The sequence below is a fragment of the Pelophylax lessonae genome (assembly GCF_965119305.1).
Source record: "Pelophylax lessonae genome assembly, chromosome: 7".
Classification (NCBI taxonomy): Eukaryota; Metazoa; Chordata; class Amphibia; order Anura; family Ranidae; genus Pelophylax; species Pelophylax lessonae.
The window spans coordinates 290,092,795-290,112,447 of record NC_138774.1 but is presented as its reverse complement, the minus strand read 5'-3'; the positions used below and the strand labels follow the sequence as shown (position 1 = coordinate 290,112,447).

Sequence of the window (19,653 nt, the reverse complement as noted above, 5' to 3'; positions counted from 1 at the left end):
AACTGGAGGGCCGTAGTTTGAAGACCCCAGAGTTAACCCATGCAGTGCACATTTTCTTGAGTTCAGCTTTGAACCCCAGAAACAAGTTTTATCCAAAAGAAAATAACTGGAATCTGCTCAAATGAACCCTCGCCCCAAAAGTGGTCAGATATTGTTACCCAGGGCTTTTTTTCTCAGAGAATAGGTGCAGGAACTTCCCCCTTCTAAGTGACCCCTTGACTCCACCCACTACCCACCTCTGAGCACTGTCCCTTGGTTCCATCCCCAACCCTCCTCCCACGCACAACAAAATACCTCACCCAGCAACAAAATATCCACCCCAGCAACATTAGACCCCCCCCCTCCAGTTGCAATAATGGCTCTCCCAGCAACTAGTATCAATAGATCAGCCAACAATAGACCTTTACCTCAACAGGAGATCCCTACCAACAACAAAAGAACCCCCTCAGCAATAATAGACCCCCAGCAGCAACAACAGACCCCCACACGATAACAGATCCCTACCAGTGATAATAGATCCCAAGCAGCCAGCATCAAGAGACCCTCCAACAAACTACACTCCCCTTGCAATTACATACATACATTCAGTTCTGGAGGTGCCGGAACTGCGTTCCCCCACGTTCCTGCAGAAAAAAAGCCCTGTTGTTACCCATAGACATAACAACTGTCACCCAATCCATCCAAATTTAGGTCAGCCTAGAGGCAATTATCCAATGTTTAAGGGTAACATAAATCATATTTCACCAGCAGATGGCGCTGGAGACAAAACCCAGAGGAAAATACCTCTGAATTTTTTAAACCCCGGTAACACTGTCCGAAGAAAGTCCTAAAAATACTCTTTAGGGAGTAAGGGTTATTGATAAACTAAGATATTTCTTAACTATTGTATGGCACAAGTTATCATTTCAAATTTACTGAACCTGGAAGAAGTTATATAAAGTGCAAAGATATGTTCTTTTTTTAGAGCTTGTAAACTTGCACAAATTTGAAGAACTGACCAAAAACTAATTAATTCTCCTTTTATCACCATATTGACAACATGAGGGAGTGCGGTAAGTGCTCGTTGTCTCCTCAAGATTCTGGAAAATCATGCCATATGTTGTAGAGGAGTCTCAATGATCTGACATTTGGGATTTGATTAGAGTTTAGGTGGGACTTTTTGGGCCTCCTGGGCTGCTAAGCGCTTCTAGGGGTACTGGGAAAAGTGCTGGTTGCTCAGACTGGTGCCTTCTCTGATCGTGCAATGAGAGGCTCCTTGAGTGAAGAGCAAAGCTCAGTTTATCGGTGGCTGGTAAAACAAATAAAGCCAACGTGTCAATGTGTTGCGGCGGATTTTAGGCTCACCTTTCTTTGGGGCTCTTAGTCATGTTTCCCAACACATGTTGTGCAACTGGTTTGGAGATTAGGTCCAAGTCCTTGTGGTAATGCAGAATTTCTGTGATTCTCTTGTCTGTCTGCTAGGAGCCCCAAAGAAGACTAAAAATCTGTACTGACTGACGGAAAATCGGCCGTTGTGTTGTTGGCCAACAAAAATTTTATAGCCTGCACACCAGATTTTTTTCGGCCGAAAAGTCAGAGTCGGTTGTCGGAAGCATCATACTAACAAGCCGAAAAACGGCCGATCGGACGTTGGCCGAAAATTCCCGGCCAATAATCGATGCGTGTGTACGGGGCATAAGCCTTATTAATTTAACCAATTCTTCAATAAAATCTGGAACCAACTTAATACGAGTATGACTCTTCATGGTTTAGGTGTCTTCAGAGAAGGGTACTGTTAATGCGCAGAATGTAAAGACACTGTAGACAATTTTGCTCTTCCAATCTTGTGGTAACAGTTTGGTGAAGACCCTTTTCTTTAACAGCATGACTGGGCCCCTGTGTACAAAGCCAGCTCCATAAAGACATGGTATGAAAGGTTTGGTGTGGAGGAACTCAATTATTCTGTGCAGAGTCCTCACCTCAATCCATCTGGAGAAGTTTAGGGTGAGTAGCTGACCTCAACCCTACTGGACACTTTTGTGACGAATTGGAACATCAATTGCGAGCCAGGTCCTCTCATCCAACATCAATAACTGACCTCATACCTACTGAATACTTTTGGAATGAATTGGAACACCAACAGTGAGCCATTTCTTCTGAACCAACATCAGTACCTGACCGAACACCTCTGAGATGTAAAGGAATATCGATTGTGAGCCAAATCTCATTTGACAACAGTACCTGATCTGAACCTCACTAAACACTTTGAGGAAGAATGGGGATATTAATTGTGAGCCAGGCCTTGTAATCCAACATCAGTAGCTGACCTCAACCCTACTGGACTCTTTTGAGATGAATTGGAACACCAATTGCGAGCCAGGTCCTCTCATCCAACATAAATACCTGACCTAAAACCTACTGAATGCTTTTGGATGAATTGGAACACCAGTTGTCTTCGTCTTCTACCCCCAACATCAGTACCTGACCTCGACCCTACTGGACACTTTGGGGATGAATTAGAACACCGACTGCAAGCCAGGTCTTCTCATCCAACATAAATACCTGACCTCAAACCTACTGAACACATTTGGGATAAATTGGAACACGGATTGTGAGCCAGATTTTTTCATCCAACATCAATACCTGACCTCAACCTTACCGAACACCTTATGATGAGTTAGAATTCCAGTTGTGAGCCAGGTCTTCTCCTCTAACATCAGTACCTGACCTCAACCCTACTGAAAAAGTTTAGGGTGACTTGGAACACCAACTGTAAGCAATTTTTTCTCAAACAACATCAGTACCTGATGTCAACCCTACCGAACACCTCTGAGATGAAAAGGAACATCGATTGTGTGCCAGATCTACTCATTCAACAGTACCTGATCTCAACCCTACTGGACACTCTTGGGATGACGTGGAACACAAATTGTGAGCCAGGTCCTCTCCTCTCCTCCAACGTCAGTACCTGACCTCAACCCTACTGGACACTTTGAGGATGAATTAGAACACCGCCTATGAGCCAGGTCTTCTCCTCTAACATCAGTACCTGACATCAACCCTACTGTAGAAGTTTAGGGTGAATTGGAACAACAACTATAAGCAATTTCTTCTCAACCAACATCAGTACCTGACGTCAACCCTACCGAACACCTCTGAGATGAAAAGGAACATCGATTGTGTGCCAGATCTACTCATTCAACAACAGTACCTGATCTCAACCCTACTGGACACTCTTGAGATGACGTGGAACAAAAATTGTGAGCCAGGTCCTCTCCTCTCCTCCAACATCAGTACCTGACCTTAACCCTACTGGACACTTTGAGGATGAATTAGAACACCACCTCTGAGCCAGGTCTTCTCCTCTAACATCAGTACCTGGCCTCAACCCTACTGAAGAAGTTTAGGGTGACTTGGAACACCAACTGTAAGCAATTTTTTCTCAACCAACATCAGTACCTGATGTCAACCCTACCGAACACCTCTGAGATGAAAAGGAACATCGATTGTGTGCCAGATCTACTCATTCAACAACAGTACCTGATCTCAACCCTACTGGACACTCTTGAGATGACGTGGAACACAAATTGTGAGCCAGGTCCTCTCCTCTCCTCCAACATCAGTACCTAACCTCAACCCTACTGGACACTTTGAGGATGAATTAGAACACAGCCTCTGAGCCAGGTCTTCTCATATAACATCAGAACCTGACCTCATTAATAGGGTTGAGCGGACACCTAGATGTCCGTGTTCGACGGGTTCGGCCGAACTTTAAAAAAAAGTCCGGGTCCGTGTCCCGGACTTTTACCGAACTTTTCCCGGACACCGAACCCCATTGAAGTCAATGGGGACCCGAACTTTAAGGCACTAAAATGGCTCTAAAACACCAAAGGAAAGGGCTAGAGTGCTGCAAATGGCAGCAAAACGTAATTAAGAGCATGGCAAGTGCTCTGCAAACAAATGTGGATAGGGAAATAACTTAAAACAACAAAAAAAAACAGAAAAATAAAACAATGTTCTTCTTCATCTCTGAAGGACGAGGCCCATATGGAGTAGGAGGGAGGTTGAGGTGGTGGTGGATGTGGCGGTGACATAGGCGTGCGCACAGGGTGTGCTGGGTGTGCCTGGGCACACCCTAATCACCTAGGGCACATAGCATTGCCAGTGAGGAGATGGGAAAGATCTCCCTGGGACCTGCTCTGCTCTATTTCTCCTTGCCTACAGGTACATGGCCCCGATACATTACTCTCCCTGCTGGCAAACACATGCATGTGTATTTCAACTTTGGGGTGCACACCTTAATGCAATAGGCTGCGCACACCTATGGGCGGTGTAGGTGGAAGCGGCGGTGGAGGAGGACCAGGGCCGGATTAACAGCATCATGGGCTTGGTGCTGAGGATTTTGAAGGGCCTTAAGGGCCGTGCCTTGCCATGCACCCAGAGGAGGAAGGGTGCAGCCATGCATGCCTAATTCAACATGGGATGCTGTCTCTGAAGCCCATAAACACATCCATGCATCGCCAACTGTCCCTCCTTGTCCGGCCTTCACGCTGTGTGGGGAGGTTCTGAGGGTGCTGCCTGGGGAAGCGAGCATAGAAGCCAGACTTCTGTGTTTACAAGTGACAGAAGAGCGGTAACAGTGAATATGGCCAACCCGGGGCCTATATAAAAGGTAGGGGCCTGGAGCTGCAGCTCCAATAGCCCCTACATTAATCTGGCCCTGAGGAGGAGGACGAGGTAGCCAACACTGCTTCTTTTCAAAAATTTTAAATGAGGGTACACCCCAAAAGAGTGAGAAAGAGCAAAAATGGAACAATGGGTGGGTAAGGTCGGTATCCATTGCTATTCTGCATAAGGTACGGAAAAGTCCCGTGGGATCCATGCCTGGTTCATTTTAATGAACGTGAGCTTGTCCACATTGTCTCTGGACAGGCGGCTGCGCTTGTCTGTTATAACGCCCCCAGCCGTGCTAAATACCCGTTCAGATAATACACTGGCTGCAGGGCACGCCAGCACCTCCAAGGCGTAAAGGGCAAGCTCAGGCCATGTGCCCAATTTGGAGACCCAGAAGTTGAAGGGGGCAGACCCGTCATTCACTACATGTAGGCGTGTGCACACATACTGCTCCACCATGTTGGTAAAATGCTGCCTCCTGCTAAGACGTTCCATCTGAGCTGCTGGTGCTGCTGTTTGTTGTGGCGTGCTGACAAAGCTTTTCCACATTTCGGCCATGCTAACCCTGCCTTCTGAGGTGCTGGCGGTGCCCTGGTTGCGTTGGCGACCTCCTCCTCCTCCTCCTCTGCCTTGTGCTTCCACTGTGGCCCCGCTGTCAGATGGGAATGCCAGCAGCATGGCGTCTACCAGCGTGCGCTTGTACTCGCGCATCTTGCGATCGCGCTCCAGTGAGTGAATTAAGGACGGTACGTTGTCCTTGTAACGGGGATCCAGCAGCGTGGCCACCCAGTAATCAGCACAAGTTAGAATGTGGGCAACTCGGCGGTCGTTGTGGAGACACTGCAGCATGTAATCGCTCATGTGTGCCAGGCTGCCCAGAGGCGACGAAAGGCTGTCCTCTGTGGGAGGTGTATCGTCCGTGTCCTCTGTATCCCCCCAGCCACGCACCAGTGATGGCCATGAGCTGGCCTGGGTGCCACCCTGCTGTGAACATGGTTCCATCTCCTCCTCCAGCTCCTCCTCCTCCTCATCCTCCTCATCCTCCAGAACTGTGCCCCTGCTGGACAATTGCGTCCCTGGCGTTTGCGTGTGCAGGAACCCACCCTCGGAGCCCCTTGCGAATGACTGCCCTGAAAGCCTTGGAAATGTTACCTCTTCATCCTCCTCCTCCTCCTCATCCTGTGCCACATCCTCTTCCATCATCGCCCGAATTGTTTTTTCAAGGAGGCATAGAAGTGGGATAGTTAAGCTGAGAACGGCGTCATTGCCACTGGCCATGTTGGTGGAGTACTCAAAACAGCGCAACAAGGCACACAGGTCTCGCATGGAGGCCCAGTTATTGGTGGTGAAGTGGTGCTGTTCCGCAGAGCGACTCACGCGTGCGTGCTGCAGCTGAAACTCCACTATGGCCTGCTGCTGCTCGCACAGTCTTTCCAGCATGTGCAAGGTGGAGTTCCACCTTGTGGGCACGTCACATATGAGGCGGTGAGCGGGAAGGCCGAAGTTACGCTGCAGCGCTGCCAGGCGAGCAGCAGCAGGGTGAGAACGCCGAAAGTGCGCACAAACGGCCCGCACTTTCTGCAGCAGCTCTGACATATCGGGGTAGTTTTTAAGGAACCTCTGCACCACCAAATTCAGCACATGCGCCAGGCAAGGGATGTGCGTCAAACCGGCTAGGCCCAGAGCTGCTATGAGATTTCGCCCGTTATCGCACACCACCAGGCCGGGCTTGAGGCTCGCTGGCAGCAACCACTCATTTGTCTGCTGTTCCATGCTCCTCCACAACTCCTGCGCGGTGTGTGGTTTGTCCCCCAAACAGGCAAGTTGTAAAACTGCCTGCTGTCGTTTACCCCTGGCCGTGCTGAAGTTGGTGGTGAAGGTGTTACGCTGTCCGGATGAGGAGGCGGTAGAGGATGAGGAAGCGGAGTAGGAGGAGTTAGGAACAGGAGGCAAACTGAAGCGCCCTGCAATCCTCGGTGGTGGAAGGACATGCGCCAAATTGCTATCCGCCTCAGGCCCATCCGCCACTGCATTTACCCAGTGTGCCGTTAGGGAGATATAACGCCCCTGACCGTGCTTACTGGTCCACGTATCCGTAGTTAGGTGGACCTTGGCACAGATGGCGTTGCGCAGTGCACACCTGATATTTTCCCCCACTTGGTTGTGCAGGGAAGGGATGGCTTGCCTGGAAAAGTAGTGGCGGCTGGGCACGACGTACTGTGGGACAGCCACCGACATAAGGTTTTTAAAACTGTGCGTCTCCACCAGACGGAATGACAGCATTTCAAAGGCCAATAATTTTGAAATGCTGGCATTCAGGGCCAGGGATCGCGGGTGGGTAGGGGGGTACTTCCTCTTCCTCTCAAGTGTTTGGGAGATGGAAAGCTGAACGCTTCCACGGGACATTGTGGAGATGGTTGTTGGTGACCCAGGTGGTGGTGTTGCTGACAGATCGTCTGTTTGCGGGGTGGCAGGTGCCGGTATCACTACAGATGTGGCTGGAGCGGCCGAGACTGCAGCAGAAGAGGAAGCAGGATGAGCCAGAGACGTTTCTTGGTTTTGAAGGTGTGTACTCCACTGCAGCTCGTGCTTTGCACTTAGATGCCTGATCATGCAGGTTGTGCTCAGGTTGAGAAGGTTTATGCCTCGCTTCAAGCTCTGATTGCACAGGGTGCAAACCACTCGTGTCCTGTCATCAGCACATTTTCTAAAGAACTTCCACGCTAGAGAACTCCTTTGAGCTGACTTTGGTGCGCTCGTTCCCTTGCTGCGTTGGGCAGTAGCGGGCGTAGTGTCTAGGGCACGGCCGCTCCGCTTCTGCACCCTGCTCCCTCTTCTGCTGTGCTGGTGGCTCTGTGCGACCACCGCCTCTTCCTCCAAACTACTCAGGTCACCTGCATGACGTTCATTCCATGTGGGGTCGAGGACCTCATCGTCCTCCACATCATCTTCCACCCAGTCTTCACCCCTGCCCTCCTTGTCGGTCTCCACAATGCTGAACGCCGCAGCAGTTGGCACCTGCATTTCGTCATCATCGGAGACGTGCTGCGATGATCCTTGCATGTACTCATCTTGAGAAATAAGTGGTTGGGCATCGCTGCACTCAATCTCTTCCACTTCTGGGGCAGGGCTAGGTGGATGGCCCTGGGAAACCCTGCTGACAGAGTCCTCAAAAAGAATAAGAGACTGCTGTATGGCTTGGGGCTCAGACTGCTGGCCTGATTTGCAAGGGGGTGAGGTGAAAGACGGTTGGACATTGGCTGCAGGTGCCAACTCTGACCTTTCTGCAGTAGACTGGGTGGGAGACAATGTGAAGGAACTGGAGGCACTGTCAGCAGCAAACCAATCTACTATCGCCTCAACTTGTTCTGGCCTCATCACTTCTAGGGGCGTTTGATGCCCTACCAAATACTGATGCAGGTTCTGTCGCCTACTCACACTTGAGGAAGGTGTTTCACTTGTGCGTGTAGCTGGCACAGATCGACCACGTCCTCTCCTTGCAACAGGAGCTCTACCAGCAGCACCACGACCCAGGCCACGGCCCTTATTTGACGGTCTCCTCATATTTCTGTAATTTAAGATCTTGCCCTAGAAAGGTTTTTATTGAATAGCGGAATAGGAAATATGATCCAAAAAAGTGTATGTATCTCGCACGTACAAAACCACACTAGGCCCCAATTACTATTGTTTCTACCCCTAAAAGGATGGATGAGGAGTAGGAGGAGTATGGAACAGACAGCACCCTCAAATCTTCAGAAGTATGAGATGAACCCCAAAAACTTGGAAAGGTGGATCTCACACGTACCGACACAGACTATCCCGCAATTCAATTGATCCTCAAAGGTTTTTATTGAATAGCGGAATAGGAAATATGATCAAAAAAAGTGTATGTATCTCGCACGTACACAACCACACTAGGCCCCAATTACTATTGTTTGTACCCCTAAAAGGATGGATGAGGAGTAGGAGGAGGAGTATGGAACAGGCAGCACCCTCAAATCTTCAGAAGTATGAGATGAACCCCAAAAACATGGAAAGGTGGATCTCACACGTACCGACACAGACTATCCCGCAATTCAATTGATCCTCAAAGGTTTTTATTGAATAGCGGAATAGGAAATATGATCAAAAAAAGTGTATGTATCTCGCACGTACACAACCACACTAGGCCCCAATTACTATTGTTTGTACCCCTAAAAGGATGGATGAGGAGTAGGAGGAGGAGTATGGAACAGGCAGCACCCTCAAATCTTCAGAAGTATGAGATGAACCCCAAAAACTTGGAAAGGTGGATCTCACACGTACCGACACAGACTATCCCGCAATTCAATTGATCCTCAAAGGTTTTTATTGAATAGCGGAATAGGAAATATGATCAAAAAAAGTGTATGTATCTCGCACGTACACAACCACACTAGGCCCCAATTACTATTGTTTGTACCCCTAAAAGGATGGTTGAGCAGTAGGAGCAGGAGTATGGAACAGGCAGCACCCTCAAATCTTCAGAAGTATGAGATGAACCCCAACAACTTGGAAAGGTGGATCTCACACGTACCGACACAGACTATCTCGCAATTGAATTGATCCCCAAAGGTTTTAATTGAATAGCGGAATAGAAAATATGATCAAAAAGAAAGTGTATGTATCTCGCACGTACACCACCACACTAGGCCCCAACTACTATTGTTTGTACCCCTAAAAGGATGGTTGAGCAGTAGGAGGAGGAGTATGGAACAGGCAGCACCCTCAAATCTTCAGAAGTATGAGATGAACCCCAAAAACTTGGAAAGGTGGATCTCTCTCACACGTACCAACACAGACTATCCCCCAATTTAACTGATCCCCAAAGGTTTTTGATTAAATAGCGGAATAGAAAATATGATCCAAAAAAAGTGTATGTATATCACACGTACACAACCACACTAGGCCCCAATTACTATTGTTTGTACCCCTAAAAGGCTAGATGAGGAGTAGGGGGGGTATGGAACAGGCAGCACCCTCAAATCTTCAGAAGTATGAGATGAACCCCAAAAACTTGGAAAGGTGGATCTCTCTCACACGTACCAACACAGACTATCCCCCAATTTAACTGATCCCCAAAGGTTTTTGATTAAATAGCGGAATAGAAAATATGATCCAAAAAAAGTGTATGTATATCACACGTACACAACCACACTAGGCCCCAATTACTATTGTTTGTACCCCTAAAAGGCTAGATGAGGAGTAGGGGGGGTATGGAACAGGCAGCACCCTCAAATCTTCAGAAGTATGAGATGAACCCCAAAAACTTGGAAAGGTGGATCTCTCTCACACGTACCAACACAGACTATCCCCCAATTTAACTGATCCCCAAAGGTTTTTGATTAAATAGCAGAATAGAAAATATGATCCAAAAAAAGTGTATGTATATCACACGTACACAACCACACTAGGCCCCAATTACTATTGTTTGTACCCCTAAAAGGCTAGATGAGGAGTAGGGGGGGTATGGAACAGGCAGCACCCTCAAACCTTCAGAAGTATGAGATGAACCCCAACAACTTGGAAAGGTGGATCTCTCTCACACGTACCAACACAGACTATCCCCCAATTTAACTGATCCCCAAAGGTTTTTGATTAAATAGCGGAATAGAAAATATGATCCAAAAAAAGTGTATGTATATCACACGTACACAACCACACTAGGCCCCAATTACTATTGTTTGTACCCCTAAAAGGCTAGGAGTAGGGGGAGTATGGAACAGGCAGCACCCTCAAACCTTCAGAAGTATGAGATGAACCCCAACAACTTGGAAAGGTGGATCTCTCTCACACGTACCAACACAGACTATCCCCCAATTTAACTGATCCCCAAAGGTTTTTGATTAAATAGCGGAATAGAAAATATGATCCAAAAAAAGTGTATGTATATCACACGTACACAACCACACTAGGCCCCAATTACTATTGTTTGTACCCCTAAAAGGCTAGATGAGGAGTAGGGGGAGTATGGAACAGGCAGCACCCTCAAACCTTCAGAAGTATGAGATGAACCCCAACAACTTGGAAAGGTGGATCTCTCTCACACGTACCAACACAGACTATCCCCCAATTTAACTGATCCCCAAAGGTTTTTGATTAAATAGCGGAATAGAAAATATGATCCAAAAAAAGTGTATGTATATCACACGTACACAACCACACTAGGCCCCAATTACTATTGTTTGTACCCCTAAAAGGCTAGATGAGGAGTAGGGGGGGTATGGAACAGGCAGCACCCTCAAACCTTCAGAAGTATGAGATGAACCCCAACAACTTGGAAAGGTGGATCTCTCTCACACGTACCAACACAGACTATCCCCCAATTTAACTGATCCCCAAAGGTTTTTGATTAAATAGCGGAATAGAAAATATGATCCAAAAAAAGTGTATGTATATCACACGTACACAACCACACTGGGCCCCAATTACTATTGTTTGTACCCCTAAAAGGCTAGATGAGGAGTAGGGGGAGTATGGAACAGGCAGCACCCTCAAACCTTCAGAAGTATGAGATGAACCCCAACAACTTGGAAAGGTGGATCTCTCTCACACGTACCAACACAGACTATCCCCCAATTTAACTGATCCCCAAAGGTTTTTGATTAAATAGCGGAATAGAAAATATGATCCAAAAAAAGTGTATGTATATCACACGTACACAACCACACTAGGCCCCAATTACTATTGTTTGTACCCCTAAAAGGCTAGATGAGGAGTAGGGGGAGTATGGAACAGGCAGCACCCTCAAACCTTCAGAAGTATGAGATGAACCCCAACAACTTGGAAAGGTGGATCTCTCTCACACGTACCAACACAGACTATCCCCCAATTTAACTGATCCCCAAAGGTTTTTGATTAAATAGCGGAATAGAAAATATGATCCAAAAAAAGTGTATGTATATCACACGTACACAACCACACTAGGCCCCAATTACTATTGTTTGTACCCCTAAAAGGCTAGATGAGGAGTAGGGGGGGTATGGAACAGGCAGCACCCTCAAACCTTCAGAAGTATGAGATGAACCCCAACAACTTGGAAAGGTGGATCTCTCTCACACGTACCAACACAGACTATCCCCCAATTTAACTGATCCCCAAAGGTTTTTGATTAAATAGCGGAATAGAAAATATGATCCAAAAAAAGTGTATGTATATCACACGTACACAACCACACTGGGCCCCAATTACTATTGTTTGTACCCCTAAAAGGCTAGATGAGGAGTAGGGGGAGTATGGAACAGGCAGCACCCTCAAACCTTCAGAAGTATGAGATGAACCCCAACAACTTGGAAAGGTGGATCTCTCTCACACGTACCAACACAGACTATCCCCCAATTTAACTGATCCCCAAAGGTTTTTGATTAAATAGCGGAATAGAAAATATGATCCAAAAAAAGTGTATGTATATCACACGTACACAACCACACTAGGCCCCAATTACTATTGTTTGTACCCCTAAAAGGCTAGGAGTAGGGGGGGTATGGAACAGGCAGCACCCTCAAACCTTCAGAAGTATGAGATGAACCCCAACAACTTGGAAAGGTGGATCTCTCTCACACGTACCAACACAGACTATCCCCCAATTTAACTGATCCCCAAAGGTTTTTGATTAAATAGCGGAATAGAAAATATGATCCAAAAAAAGTGTATGTATATCACACGTACACAACCACACTAGGCCCCAATTACTATTGTTTGTACCCCTAAAAGGCTAGGAGTAGGGGGAGTATGGAACAGGCAGCACCCTCAAACCTTCAGAAGTATGAGATGAACCCCAACAACTTGGAAAGGTGGATCTCTCTCACACGTACCAACACAGACTATCCCCCAATTTAACTGATCCCCAAAGGTTTTTGATTAAATAGCGGAATAGAAAATATGATCCAAAAAAAGTGTATGTATATCACACGTACACAACCACACTAGGCCCCAATTACTATTGTTTGTACCCCTAAAAGGCTAGATGAGGAGTAGGGGGGGTATGGAACAGGCAGCACCCTCAAATCTTCAGAAGTATGAGATGAACCCCAAAAACTTGGAAAGGTGGATCTCTCTCACACGTACCAACACAGACTATCCCCCAATTTAACTGATCCCCAAAGGTTTTTGATTAAATAGCGGAATAGAAAATATGATCCAAAAAAAGTGTATGTATATCACACGTACACAACCACACTAGGCCCCAATTACTATTGTTTGTACCCCTAAAAGGCTAGGAGTAGGGGGAGTATGGAACAGGCAGCACCCTCAAACCTTCAGAAGTATGAGATGAACCCCAACAACTTGGAAAGGTGGATCTCTCTCACACGTACCAACACAGACTATCCCCCAATTTAACTGATCCCCAAAGGTTTTTGATTAAATAGCGGAATAGAAAATATGATCCAAAAAAAGTGTATGTATATCACACGTACACAACCACACTAGGCCCCAATTACTATTGTTTGTACCCCTAAAAGGCTAGATGAGGAGTAGGGGGGGTATGGAACAGGCAGCACCCTCAAATCTTCAGAAGTATGAGATGAACCCCAAAAACTTGGAAAGGTGGATCTCTCTCACACGTACCAACACAGACTATCCCCCAATTTAACTGATCCCCAAAGGTTTTTGATTAAATAGCGGAATAGAAAATATGATCCAAAAAAAGTGTATGTATATCACACGTACACAACCACACTAGGCCCCAATTACTATTGTTTGTACCCCTAAAAGGCTAGATGAGGAGTAGGGGGGGTATGGAACAGGCAGCACCCTCAAACCTTCAGAAGTATGAGATGAACCCCAACAACTTGGAAAGGTGGATCTCTCTCACACGTACCAACACAGACTATCCCCCAATTTAACTGATCCCCAAAGGTTTTTGATTAAATAGCGGAATAGAAAATATGATCCAAAAAAAGTGTATGTATATCACACGTACACAACCACACTAGGCCCCAATTACTATTGTTTGTACCCCTAAAAGGCTAGGAGTAGGGGGAGTATGGAACAGGCAGCACCCTCAAACCTTCAGAAGTATGAGATGAACCCCAACAACTTGGAAAGGTGGATCTCTCTCACACGTACCAACACAGACTATCCCCCAATTTAACTGATCCCCAAAGGTTTTTGATTAAATAGCGGAATAGAAAATATGATCCAAAAAAAGTGTATGTATATCACACGTACACAACCACACTAGGCCCCAATTACTATTGTTTGTACCCCTAAAAGGCTAGATGAGGAGTAGGGGGGGTATGGAACAGGCAGCACCCTCAAACCTTCAGAAGTATGAGATGAACCCCAACAACTTGGAAAGGTGGATCTCTCTCACACGTACCAACACAGACTATCCCCCAATTTAACTGATCCCCAAAGGTTTTTGATTAAATAGCGGAATAGAAAATATGATCCAAAAAAAGTGTATGTATATCACACGTACACAACCACACTAGGCCCCAATTACTATTGTTTGTACCCCTAAAAGGCTAGATGAGGAGTAGGGGGGGTATGGAACAGGCAGCACCCTCAAACCTTCAGAAGTATGAGATGAACCCCAACAACTTGGAAAGGTGGATCTCTCTCACACGTACCAACACAGACTATCCCCCAATTTAACTGATCCCCAAAGGTTTTTGATTAAATAGCGGAATAGAAAATATGATCCAAAAAAAGTGTATGTATATCACACGTACACAACCACACTAGGCCCCAATTACTATTGTTTGTACCCCTAAAAGGCTAGATGAGGAGTAGGGGGGGTATGGAACAGGCAGCACCCTCAAACCTTCAGAAGTATGAGATGAACCCCAACAACTTGGAAAGGTGGATCTCTCTCACACGTACCAACACAGACTATCCCCCAATTTAACTGATCCCCAAAGGTTTTTGATTAAATAGCGGAATAGAAAATATGATCCAAAAAAAGTGTATGTATATCACACGTACACAACCACACTAGGCCCCAATTACTATTGTTTGTACCCCTAAAAGGCTAGATGAGGAGTAGGGGGAGTATGGAACAGGCAGCACCCTCAAATCTTCAGAAGTATGAGATTGTGTTGTACCCCACAAAGATTGAGTTCACTGCACCCCACAATGATTGTGTTCACTGCACCCCACAAAGATTGTGTTCACTGCACCTCACAAAGATTGTGTTCACTGTACCCCCCAAAGATTGTGTTCACTGCACCCCACAAAGATTCTGTTCACTGTACCCCACAAAGATTGTGTTCACTGCACCCTAAAAGGATGTTGTTCACTGCACCCCACAAAGATTGTGTTCACTGCACCCTAAAAGGATGTTGTTCACTGCACCCCAAAAAGATTGTGTTCACTGTACCCCCCCAAAGATTGTGTTCACTGCACCCCACAAAGATTGTGTTCACTGCACCCCAAAAAGATTGTGTTCACTGCACCCCAAAAAGATTGTGTTCACTGTACCCCCCAAAGATTGTGTTCACTGCACCCCAAAAAGATTGTGTTCACTGTACCCCCCAAAGATTGTGTTCACTGCACCCCACAAAGATTCTGTTCACTGTACCCCACAAAGATTGTGTTCACTGCACCCCAAAAAGATTGTGTTCACTGTACCCCCCCAAAGATTGTGTTCACTGCACCCCACAAAGATTCTGTTCACTGCACCCCACAAAGGATTTTGTTCACTGCACCCCAAAAAGATTGTGTTCACTGCACCCCAAAAAGGATTTTGATCACTGCACCCCAAAAAGGATGTTGTTCACTGCACCCCAAAAATGATTTTGTTCACTCCACCCCAAAAAGATTGTGTTCACTGCACCCCACAAAGATTGTGTTCACTGCACCCCAAAAAGATTGTGTTCACTGTACCCCCCAAAGATTGTGTTCACTGCACCCCACAAAGATTCTGTTCACTGTACCCCACAAAGATTGTGTTCACTGCACCCCAAAAAGATTGTGTTCACTGCACCCCAAAAAGGATGTTGTTCACTGCACCCCAAAAAGGATGTTGTTCACTCCACCCCAAAAAGATTGTGTTCACTGCACCCCACAAAGATTGTGTTCACTGCACCCCAAAAAGATTGTGTTCACTGCACCCCAAAAATGATTTTGTTCACTGCACCCCAAAAAGGATTTTGTTCACTGCACCCCAAAAAGGATGTTGTTCACTCCACCCCAAAAAGATTGTGTTCACTGCACCCCAAAAAGATTGTGTTCACTGCACCCCACAAAGGATTTTGTTCACTGCACCCCAAAAAGATTGTGTTCACTGCACCCCAAAAAGGATGTTGTTCACTGCACCCCAAAAAGGATTTTGTTCACTGCACCCCAAAAAGATTGTGTTCACTGCACCCCACAAAGGATTTTGTTCACTGCACCCCACAAAGATTGTGTTCACTGCACACCAAAAAGGATTGTGTTCACTGCACCCCAAAAAGATTTTGTTTACTGCACCCCAAAAAGATTGTGTTCACTGCAGCCCAAAAAGATTGTGTTCACTGCAGCCCAAAAAGATTGTGTTCACTGCAGCTCACACACAGAAAAATGGATGTGGATCACTGACACCTGCCTATCTCCAATCCCACACCACACAGCAATATCGATTGTAGTTTGTAGAACACAGTTTCCCTAAAATTCAGCAGACTCTGTCCCTAACAGGATTGAGAAGAGATCGTAGATCAGGATTGAGTGCAGATTCACCCCACCCCCCACACAGCAATATCGATTGTAGTTTGTAGAAGACACTGACCCTATATAATTCAGCAGACTCTATCCCTAAAATGCCTACAACTCGCCCTGCCTAAACACTCCGACCTGTCCCTCAATTCTATCCGGACACAAATGGTTTTTTCCTGCCTATCTTTCCCTAATCAGCAGCCAGCACGTTGATGTGTGCTCTGTCCCTGATATAAGCAGCATAATGACGCCGCTGCGGCTGCCTCGAACTTATAAAGACTTGGTCACATGCTTCAGACGGCCAATCACAGCTACTAAGACATTTGCAGGCATGGCTGGGATGGCTTAAGGCACACCAGTTAAACGATTGTTGATTGGCTGTTGAAAGCCCGCCATGAAAAGAGCGCCAAAGCATGCAAAACCCGGAAATAAAACGACCGAACACGGATTTTTACCCGAACATACAGTAAAGTGTCCGTGTCCGTGTTCGGGTACAAAAAATCCAATTATTCGGTACGAACACGAATAATACAGTCCGTGTTCGCTCAACACTACTCATTAATGCTCTTTTGGGTACATGGGCACAATTTCCCACAGACACAATCCAAAACCTCATGGACAGCCTTCCCGAAAAGAAGAGGCCGTACTGCACGGAGATGCACAATCTTCATATTATTACCTGTTGGTTGTCTAAGATACTCTAATCTTACCTTCAGCTTCCCTTGGACTCCAATGCCCGGAGGGGTTACACGGCACTGGGGAAGATGCATTGGAAGCATACTGGACCAAGATCCTTTTCTCGACACACAAATGACAGGCTGATCCCAAATCTCTAAGAAAAGAAGAAATAATACCTATCTTATTATTCCAATTATCAATGACATAAAACATAACATGAACACTAAACAGGCTCATTACATATATAATACTATGGCAACAATGTCTCCCATGTTGAGTTTTTCAATATATTAACGTACATGCAAACCAATACCAAAAATGGAATATATTGCAGCTTACCAATCCTTAGATGTGGTGGCTGCATTTGTTTTCTTTTTTTTTTAAGGCGCTTTTTCTTTATTTTCTCTGGTGATTCTACCAGAAACAAACTTCCCTCCGAGGGTGACAACACCCACTCACTGTACTCCATGTATGGAGGAGCAGAGTTGTCACTGCAGGACAGGAACTACAGTATCTCACAAAAGTGAGTACACCCCTCACATTTCTGTAAATATTTTATTCTAACTTTTCATGTGACAACACTGAAGAAATGACACTTTGCTACAATGTAAAGTAGTGAGTGTACAGCTTGTATAACAGTGTAAATTTGCTGTCCCCTCAAAATAACTCCACACACAGCCATTAATGTCTAAGCCCCTGCAACAAAAGTGAGTACACCCCTAAGTGACAATGTCCAAATTGGGCCAAATTAGTAATTTTCCCTCCCCGGTGTCATGTGACTCGTTAGTGTTACAAGGTCTCAGGTGTGAATGGGGAACGGGTGTGGTAAATTTGGTGTTATCGCTCTCACTCTCTCATACTGGTCACTGGAAGTTCAACATGACACCACATGGCAAAGAACTCAGTGAGGATCTGAAAAAAAGAATTGTTGCTCTACATAAAGATGGCCTAGGCTAGTGATGGCGAACCTTGGCACCCCAGATGTTTTGGAACTACATTTCCCATGATGCTAATGCACTCTGCATTGTAGTTGAGCATCATGGAAAATGTAGTTCCAAAACATCTGGGGTGCCAAGGTTCGCCATCACTGGCCTAGGCTATAAGAAGATTGCCAAGACCCTGAAACTGAGCTGCAGCACGGTGGTCAAGACCAAAAAAAAAAAACAATGGAATAGAATAAAATAGAAACCATTTCCCAAAATTCAAATAGAATATTTTCAAATTTGAATAGAATAGAAAAGAATAGATTAGAACAGAATAGAAAATAAAACAATAGAAAGTAAAATCAAATTTGAATTTGAATAAATGAAATTAATTTAGGAAAACAAATTAAATAAATTTAACAAATTTAACTAAACAAATTTATGTAAATATTGAATTTAATTAGGAGTTAAATTTGATGGATGTGAATTTTTCCGTTTTGCACATGTCTACCTCCAATGGAATATTTAGTGGACCAAAAGGGAGAAAATAAGAGACAATCAATGTTGGGGAATGCCCACTGTTGAGTTGGTTCCTTCCACTGGCCCCTATGCCTCTACTTCGCACTGTGACAACGTAGGGGCCACCGGAAGGAACCACCCAGCTCAGTGGGGGGAGCAGGTACCTGATACACCTGGAAGTGTCCAATGAAGAAGACACTCCAGGCAGAGGCAGCTCTTCGAGAAAGAAACAATTAGCAGTGTGGGCAGCAGGACAGGTAAGTAGTAATAGTGTTCATTTATTTGTCAGTTTAAAAGGAATCACCAAATGATATCAGGTAAATTTATTCAACATACATTATTGTTATTTTTTTATGCCGGTATTTTGCATGTGAAACTAGGATCACTTAAATTGACAATGCGAATGTACAGTAGGTAAAGCGCGGAAATTGTGGGCACTACTTAAATATCTGTAATAAAAAAATAAAAATAAACTGTGGGCACTATCTAAATACTTGTTTTAAATACATTGTGAGCACTGCTTAACTGCTAGTATTAAATAAATAAACTGTGGGCACTACCTAAAAACCAGTAACAAATAAATACATTGCGGGCACTACCCAAATACCAGTAATAAATAAATACATTGCGGGCACTACCTAAATACCAGTAATAAATAAATACATTGCGGGCACTACCTAAATACCAGTAATAAATAAATACATTGCGGGCACTACCTAAATACCAGTAATAAATAAATACATTGCGGGCACTACCTAAATACCAGTAATAAATTAATACATTGCGGGCACTACCTAAATATCAGTAATAAATAAATACATTGCGGGCACTACCCAAATACCAGTAATAAATAAATACATTGCGGGCACTACCTAAATACCAGTAATAAATAAATACATTGCGGGCACTACCTAAATACCAGTAATAAATAAATACATTGCGGGCACTACCTAAATACCAGTAATAAATAAATACATTGCGGGCACTACCTAAATACCAGTAATAAATTAATACATTGCGGGCACTACCTAAATATCAGTAATAAATAAATACATTGCGGGCACTACCCAAATACCAGTAATAAATAAATACATTGCGGGCACTACCTAAATACCAGTAATAAATAAATACATTGCGGGCACTACCTAAATACCAGTAATAAATAAATACATTGCGGGCACTACCTAAATACCAGTAATAAATAAATACATTGCGGGCACTACCT

At 45.2% G+C, this 19,653-nt stretch overlaps 1 protein-coding gene across 2 annotated transcripts in view; it reads right to left on the bottom strand.

The window, feature by feature from the left end:
* Positions 1-19,653, bottom strand: part of PAPPA (pappalysin 1) — a 406,220-nt gene that overhangs the window by 218,975 nt on the left and 167,592 nt on the right. For both annotated transcript variants that reach the window (XR_014225505.1, XM_082263951.1), the window contains exon 6: positions 17,019-17,140. Coding sequence is in view for 1 of the 2 variants with exons in the window: in XM_082263951.1 (XP_082120077.1) it covers positions 17,019-17,140 (122 nt within the window). In the remaining variant the exon portion in view is untranslated. The remainder of the gene's footprint in view (positions 1-17,018; positions 17,141-19,653) is intronic.